Consider the following 8,500-nt stretch of genomic DNA (forward strand, 5'->3'; position numbering starts at 1 on the left):
CTATTACCCTCTAGGCAAATTTTGTCCTATTTTTTCCATGTTTTTACACAAATTTGATTCCTTGGGCTGGTGCGAATGCACCAAGGTTAAGTTGCATGAGCTATGGTGGCGTGTGTGTGTGACTACACACGTTCACGGCTCGAGATCTCTTTGTCTTACTCACCACGCCTGTGCATGCATGCAAGTCCCAAAATAGCAATGCTAACTTAGAGGCTGGAGCAATCCCTTGTGCTGATTTCCCACTGGCCCTTGGATATCAATTTCGCTTATAATCGTGAAGGGAATGGTTAACCTGAGCGTGGAAATTCTCTTATCATTAAAGGCTTTGCTAAGGCTTGCAAAGATAAAATTGGAGAGTGGCCAAGATTAGTCCCATATGCTTTATGGGTTGATCATGCAGCACACAGCTCACTCAATGAATGTTGAGTTTATGTATGGTATGAAACCCGTGATGCCGATTGAGGATGTGATTCCTACATGGATGTAATGCCAAGGGAGGATGAATTAGCAGGGAAGGCCTTCTCGCTTTGCATACATCAATTAGAGAGAAAGCTTAAAGGATATTGAGGTTGTAGAAGTGCGATGTAGAAGTGCGATTAAAAGATGCAAGGTCAAATAATAAAGACAAGTTTGATACAATCCATAGGCTCATAACAAAAGCTATTGAATAAGAAGATCGAGTGTTCATGTGGGAAAGCAGCAGGCTTGACAACCAACACACTACAATTAGGAAGCTTGCAAAGAGATGTTTTGGTCCTTATGGCGTTAAGAATGTGCATAGAAATGCGCCTTACACTTTGCGTGAGTTAGAGAGGAAAGAAATGAAAATTCCCATGGTAGGAAAATAATAGTCTTGTTCAAAATAAGAGGGCGTGTTGATCTAGTTGATGCGCAAGCAAGTTAAGGAGGGGATGGATCTAGTTGTTTCCAAAGCGAGGATGAAAGTGACAATGCAACGTCTGACGTGTGGTATTGGTGCTTTAGAAAGATTATAGTGACACATATGGAGAATGTTTAGAGGGAGTGGATGTCATGCAATGGCACATACACAATGTAGAGGGGATACATGTGGTTCCATGGAACATACACAAAGGAAAAAACTTTTTATGCATCTTGATTGATAGGAGTCAATGCTACAATGTACATTGTGTGATATGTGTGAAAGCGGTTGTCCCGATTGCTATCATGTACATATCTTACTAGGGAGTAAGAGCCCTAGACATGGTGTAGTTGGGTACTTTTCCACTTTAGACCATGCCTATTTTGATTTTACAATGTAAAAATGTCAAGTGCATCATGGTGGCCCACTTGTCTTGCCTAGATATTTCGATGGAGGTGATGCCTATCCCCAAAAATAGCAACTAGTATGCACGACCATAAATAAATATGTCTAGAGATCATGACGAGTGGGAAAATGATGCTTGGCATGAAATTTGAGTTCAAAGTAATTTTTTCACAAATTTAGGAATTTTTTCCCCGACTCTTTTGGGCTACAAAGAGTTACTTTATGGTGCACAAGTGCAATCCCTCCCCGTTTCTTCTTTGCTTTCGAGTGTGAGGATGTCAATTAGCGCTTTATCCCATCAAATAAGTATGTGGGCTTGTCTATGGAAGTTCTTAAGCTTCCATGAAACGGTGTGAACAAAGGATTGAAGGAGATTTCAAGCTACATGTAGTCATGAGATATGCATGAGTTTTAAGTTGCTTTTGGTAAGTGGAGCTTTCAAGGCTGAACTCAAAGCTTTGTTTATTGTTCTTCTCTCACTTCAGCCACGAACTCTCACAGTTGGAGGCCCAGTGCCTTCTTGGTTGTGTCCACAAACTGCTCGAAAACGGGCTGAGACACTTCTACATAATCAAAGAGCTGTTGGACGCGAGTTTTATACTCTCAGTTCAAGCTCTTCTCCTAGTGCAAGCTTGTACGAATATTCGCATGAGTGTGGAAAGGATAATGCTTTCGGGTATGGCTCCTATGCAATCTGGAAACCACAACCTCATGGGTTGAGAAAGAACCAAGAGCTCAATGCTGATTGCAGAGAGTTTTGATGCTATCAGTTTAAGCTCTTCTTTTGTTCAATCAGCCTATGTCAATGGGAGGGTGGAAAGGAAAATAATGCTTTTGGGCATGGCTCTTGGTTATCTAGAAGTGGTTTCATTTCACGATGAAAAGAGCAATGAAGAAGGAAGTCTGTCCATGACAATGTGAACACCCCCCTAAGATGTCAATTGTCTACTCTATAATAGGAAGAAGTCTGTCTGTTATGGTGAAGCCCAAATGGTACGACCGTAGGAAAGGAAATGCTTCTAAGAAGTGGAAGGAAGCAGATCTGGAAATTGAAGGGTGCCCTTAGACTTTACTCCCTGGGGAGGGGAAATTCCCTTGGTTGCCTATCCTAAACAGAGGGTTGTCATACACTTTGCCATTCTTCATGCGAGGCAAAAATGTACCAGCTCTTCACTCGTCATGCCTAATTTGATTTGCCCCATTTAAGAAAACAGGGCTTGCTTCCTCTTTTGGGCTAGCAAAAAGCAACACATGTAATAAACCCAGTCTGATGAGCATTAGGGCCCGATATGACTTAACATAAGATTGGGCAGATATAATTCTTTACAAGAAAAGCATACAAAAAAAATTCTTACAAGAAATTTGGGTTACATATAAGCTTAAACTTATTGGAGATGCACGCTACTCCTCTTTGCGAGTGGTAACAGATACATTAGTAGGATTCGTAGTGAAGAGTGTAAAGAAGTTTATAAGCATACACTCTTCCTTCTCTTGATATCATTGAAAAGTTTGATTATCTACAACTTCAAGCCACCCTTCATATCCAACTCCTATCCAAGGCATTCAACAGCTCAGATTTTACATAATTTGTTTGAAAACTCTTCCCTAGAAAGAGCCTTGAAATATCAAAGACATCAATTGCTTGAGCTTATTGTCCAATGTTTCTCTGTGCACAATCCTTGTGCTATGTTCAGTTGCAAAATGTGGGCAACGTGCTGTTCTCTTTCTCCGGCTTTCAAGTTCAAGGTTCCTGATAAACATAAGAGCAAGAAGAAAACATATGAGAAGCTTAAGTTTCATTGTATTCCAAAAGTAAATCTTACCTACATATTATGCACAATATAGAATTTGTTTCTAAAAGGCATTCTTGAAACTTGCCCTTCATAGTGCATGCTAACATTCGGAAGTACACGTCCAATGGCAAGGGGAGTTTTGACAAGGGTACAAAACAAGGTAACTCGTGAAGGGTTTGGCACAAAAACTTTGATAAGATCTCCCTTACTATCAGAACTACTTCAATGAGGACATTTGAGCTTTTGTGGCAATTGATCTTGAACAGCTAGATATAAACTTTCCTCCATGCAGATTGGTAGACTATTGAGGATGCTAATTAGAGGCAAACTACAGAAGAGGTTATATAGCCTAAGGCAATGATTTTTGAAGTTGAACAAATGTATGGTACCTCATAAATATACTTGGTGTCACTGTGATCAACAGGGCTACTTCAAGAGGATGTCAATGGAGATAATACCATCCTATCCACAAAGAGACTTGCAATGATGGGGCCTAATGGCTACAGGAACAACCGTTGGTACAAGGAGTACTCCACATAGGAGGAACAGAACATTGAGCCTACTAAAAGAGGATTTTATCACATATCTAGAAAACCATTTAAAAGCAGTTCACAGACAAAAAGATTACATGAAAAAGTGGCGGCTTACACTCCAAATAAAAGCTCTTCTGTATAACTAGGAGTCATGATTCATAAACAACCAGGTAGAAACCAACCAAACATAAGCAAAGGGAGGCGAGAACTGAGGCTGATGTGCTAAACCCCCTCAAACCGAGTGCAAGAAGGGGGAAACAAACCTCCCCTGCTGCACAGAACTGACCGATAACAGCACAACCCTTTCAGCAGAAAAACGTCAGTAAAAAAAACCTTTCCATTTCTTCAAAAAGATGCTAGTAACCATAGACCTCGCAAACAGACGAACTACTACTCGAGGAAAGTATATACAATGCCTTTTCCTCTCCCCATTGGTCAAAACAAACTGGCTAACCTGACCTTCAAGCAGCAAAGACCGAGCGCAAAGCTTTATCTACTGAAACGGGACATAACAAGATAGAATAAAACCTACTATTGAGTGTCTTTTTCCAGCAAGCTAATGCTTTCTGAGCCCAGTAACATTCTTCTGCAACAGCCTGCACTCAATAGAAGTCGTTGCAAGAGCATTCACCTGCCTTGTTGAAGTGATGAATACGGTAGGAGTCTCTGATAATGATATCACGTTTCTCAATTTTCGACATCAGCTTGGTGGCAGTGTGACAGTCAGCACATACACGCAGATTCTTAGACACTCGAATAGTTGTGCCAGGACCCGTATGAAGAATACCAAATGAAATTGCAAGTCTCTCACAGTGCCCACATAAGGAATCTTCTTTGGCCTTGTCCGACATAGGACTGCGGCGAACCACCCTGCGCCCATCCTTAAAGAGAACCTTGTGCTTCTCAATCTTCTCAGTAAGATCAGTTCCCCGCATGAGTGCTACTTCAGGTTCAGACTCAATAACAACAGATCCTGGATTGCTCCAAGCTGCCACAGCTTTTGGAAGAGCATCCAATTTTAGTGCATCAATCCTCAATTCAACGTTGGCATACACATCTGAAATGCGCTCATAATCAAATACACACTCATGGCCAAAGCTGTTATCCGCGGTGAGATAAGACTTGTACTTAGGTAAGAAAGTTGCCCAGCTCTCAAAATTAGCAGGTAGAGGAAGACCTTCCAGAAGACCTTCCATCTCGTTCAGTCGTCCAGCTTGCTCAAGGGTATTTGCAAAGTATGCATAATGCTCAGCATTTGGCGTTGAACTATGAGCCTCATTCATACATTTCAGAAGTGCCAAGCTTTCATCTACAAAACCCTTACTGCTGCAGGCATTAAGGAGATTGCTGAAAGTCCCGACCACTGGCTTTGTTTCTTTTGCCATATCCTCAAGCCCTTTAAGAGCAGCACTAAAATCTTTCTCAGCCAATATCGCAAGCCAAGTATTCCAAGTGGAAGTATCACGCAGAGGGAGAGTTTCATAATGCACCTGAGCCTCTTCTATGCCTGCCAGATGTGCATAGTGTGTAATGAACGCCCTTCCCAGAGCCGCAGAGGCCTCAAGATCTCTCTCAATAACATATCCATGGAGCCTCTTGCAATCACCAAAACTGGTGCACACTTTTAAAAGTGCAAGTACAGAAGCTTCATTAGGATACAATCCTTCAAACTGCATGTTTTGAAAAAGCCTGAATGCTTCCTCCTGTTGACCATGGAGAACATATCCTCGCAACATCGCATTACAAGTTGCAACACTCCACTTTGAGAAGCTGAAGACCTTGCAAGCATCCTCCAAGCATCCACACTTTGAGTACATATCAATTAGACCACTGCATACGTAGGCATCATTGACAACAAATTTTTCTTTGATCTCTTCATGCAGTTTTTTACCTTCTTCCAAGGAAGGCATGCGAGCGCAGGCCTTTAGTGCACTGACATAGACAATGTTTGTAAGCTCAGCCCCTGACAATTGAAGCTCCTTAAAAAACTGCAAGGCATCCTTGGACTGACCATGCTCAGCAAGTCCCGCCATCATTGCATTCATTCCCACTTCAGTGGACGACACCTTGTCGAAGACTGCACGTGCCTCCTTGAAACTCTTAAACTTGCAGTACATGTCAATCAGTGCTTTTGCAACTGCCGGTTCAGTCTCAAGCCCACTCTCTTTCACCTGATCATGGATTAACTTGCCCTGAGCCAAATCAGTCATCATGGAGCATGCATTTACAACATTTGCGTAAACTGAAGCATCAGGCTTCACTCCATCTGCTTGCATCTGTTGAAAGATCTGAAGCGCCCCTTCTAGATCTCCCTGATGAGTATGTGCAGATATCAATGCACACCATGACAGCACCTTGTCCTTAGGTAGCTTCTCAAACACTGCACGAATCTCATCAAGACCCCCACCGCACTTTGCATACATATCCATAATGGCAGCCCCCACCTCCGGCTTATCAAACTGGTCCCAGTAATCACTCGTCTTCTGGAATGACCTGCCCTGTTCCAATGCAACTTGTTTTGTACACGCTTGCTGGAGACCAATGTACGTAGCCGCGTTCATTTCACTGACTTTATTGATGTTCTCCTCGAATACTTTGACTGCATCATGGAGATTTCCATACATGGCATAACCAGATATCATGGAATTCCATACAACCATCTCCCGTTTCAGAGATCTCTGATACAACTCAACTGCATCTATCAAACTTCTACAATGTGCATACATGTCAATAATATTACTTTCAATGAGCGGCTCAGACTCTAATCTGCACTTCTTGATATGTCCATGTATAGTCTTTCCCAGGTCTAAAGCTCCAACACTAGCACAAGCCTTAAGGGCACCCATGAAAGCAATATTGTTAGGCTTCACATTCGCTTGTACCATTTGTTGATAGAGTCTCAAGGCCTCCACTGGATGTCCTCGCTGAGCATATGCAGCTATAGCAGCACTCCAAGTTATTGAGTCACGCTTAGGTGATGTTTCAAATTCACGTCGCACATCATCCAAACTTCCAACAGTCTTGTAAGTCTCAAGTAAGGCTGTGGTCACCATCAGCTCCATCTCATACTCTGTCCGAGAGATGTGATGGTGGATTACCTTGGATTCCTCCAAAGAGCCCATGGCTTTGCAAGCTTCCAATGCACTTACAAACACAAAGTCATCAGGCTCTCCGTGAATATCCAACATCCTAAAGTACAACTTAAGAGCTAAATCGCCCTGCCCATGCCTTGCATTGGCAGCAATCACTGCATTCCATGTATAGATATTTGGCCTAGTTAATTTGGCAAAAACATCATTTGCATCCTCCACACTTCCCAACAAGTTGAACATCCGGATAAGATGGGTGCCTACAAATGCATTGCCCTGGAACTTTGAATCTTGAACAAGGCGCCATATGCCCCTGGCTGATTCTAGCCCCTTATTGGCAATACAATGTTGAATGACAAGCTGCCAAATATTGGCATTGATTCGCATTCCCTTCTCGTGTATGTCATCTTGGGCAGCTTTAGCTTCCTCCCATCGATCCTCCTCCACCAACAACCTAAAGTTACCAAAAACACCTGCATATCCAATCTTATGGTTTTCTGTTGGCGCAAAGCTGCAAAAGAATAATCAATATTAGAGAGAAACGTGTTGCAAAAACCACAATCATAGTTAGGTGTGAGTATATGCATCAACAAACATGCCTGAACTTTGACTCAACTGCAGGAGGTTCAATTTCAACTTGACCACTGCTGCAAACATCACTAGAGGTTGCATCTCCTTCAGCAGCTGCCGGCAAAACCTCCTTGGTTTGAACCCCATCAGTAGCCACCACCTTTTGTACAAGAGCAGCCAGACTTTCGGTAGAATAATTTTGAGGAGAACCCAAAAGACGAACACCTGTGAAACCCAACGCCCACCAAAACGGACGCTTAGAGAGCATGCAGTAAAAAGAAAGAGAAGAACAGCAACATATAAGACCAAGTAATGTGCATGCAAGATCTTGCCTTGAGCACAATATCTGAAAGAACTCACCAAATGGTCCGAGGTAGGAGGCAAGAGGCTGCTGGAGGCCACATCCTACTCTAGGAACCAAAACAGCAGAACTTTGTTGAAGCTCCGGGAGTCGAGATCCGCAGAGCACCGAGGAAGAACAGCCCCGTCTAGTAGCAACAGATGCAGGCACAGCCTTTGCCCGCTTCACGGCAGCTGCAGCAAAAGCCCTCACCATCATTGGGCACACGCCAAGGAATGCCTAACCCCTTACAGAAACGCGAGAGAAACCTTGACACTCCACCGCCGTAACAGAACTTCGAGGGTTAAAATGGGGGTTTTGGCCTGAATAAATAAGGCCCCATGGGACACTCGCCCTTGGGGAGCCAATTTGGACCGGTTGTTGATTATTGCAAAGTTAGGCTGGTGGGTGTGAGCTGCACGCGTGGCAAGCATTGGTTGGCTCCAAAAATGTGAAATGTTTTCAGACCCACCCTTCTCGCGGGCGGCTTCACCCCCCGGAGGCTACAGGCTTCCTGCAGTTTTTAGCGTGCATCGTGGGGACGGCTTGATCACGAGACCGAAAGACCTCGCAACCATTCTATCTACCCAATCAAGCCCCACCTGCTTGTTGTTTTGCAGCAGCAAAAACAGTGTTTCCAAGCAGTGTGCACTACTGTACCTTAAGACACAACTGAACTCGAGGGAAACGGTGAGCAGTTTGAACCCACCCTCAATATTGGCAAACATTCTTTTATGCATGAGGGGGTAGGGTGGATGGGCCATATGTGAGATTAGGACCTACAAAACTAGCTTAACTTTTGTAAAAATTGGCAATGTGACGCTACCACATGGTGCACCACATGTCAGAAGTGAAGAGACCCTGAGGGAGGTAGTGACAGGTGGAAGTGT

At 43.4% G+C, this 8,500-nt stretch overlaps 1 protein-coding gene across 1 annotated transcript; it reads right to left on the bottom strand.

The window, feature by feature from the left end:
- Window positions 1-3,979: 3,979 nt before the first annotated feature.
- Window positions 3,980-7,923, bottom strand: LOC147431953 (putative pentatricopeptide repeat-containing protein At3g11460, mitochondrial). The gene is made up of 3 exons (XM_086494385.1): window positions 7,631-7,923; window positions 7,300-7,495; window positions 3,980-7,211 (listed from the first exon to the last, which is right to left on the bottom strand). Exons 1-3 carry the CDS (start codon window positions 7,827-7,829, stop codon window positions 4,214-4,216), a joined length of 3,393 nt encoding a protein of 1,130 aa, XP_086350511.1. The 5' UTR covers window positions 7,830-7,923; the 3' UTR covers window positions 3,980-4,213.
- Between the last annotated feature and the right edge of the window lie 577 nt (window positions 7,924-8,500).

Source organism: Adiantum capillus-veneris, chromosome 21 (genome assembly GCF_014529385.1).
Source record: "Adiantum capillus-veneris isolate H3 chromosome 21, ASM1452938v2, whole genome shotgun sequence".
NCBI lineage: Eukaryota > Viridiplantae > Streptophyta > Polypodiopsida > Polypodiales > Pteridaceae > Adiantum > Adiantum capillus-veneris.

Bases quoted from the DNA above. Each gene is read 5' to 3' on its own strand.
- LOC147431953 (XM_086494385.1), bottom strand. From the start codon at position 7,829: ATGATGGTGAGGGCTTTTGCTGCAGCTGCCGTGAAGCGGGCAAAGGCT. The intron at 7,496-7,630 runs GTGAGTTCTTTC...TGGGTTTCACAG, and splicing joins CTCCTACCTCGGACCATTTG to GTGTTCGTCTTTTGGGTTCT. The intron at 7,212-7,299 runs GCATGTTTGTTG...ATTCTTTTGCAG, and splicing joins GCAGTTGAGTCAAAGTTCAG to CTTTGCGCCAACAGAAAACC.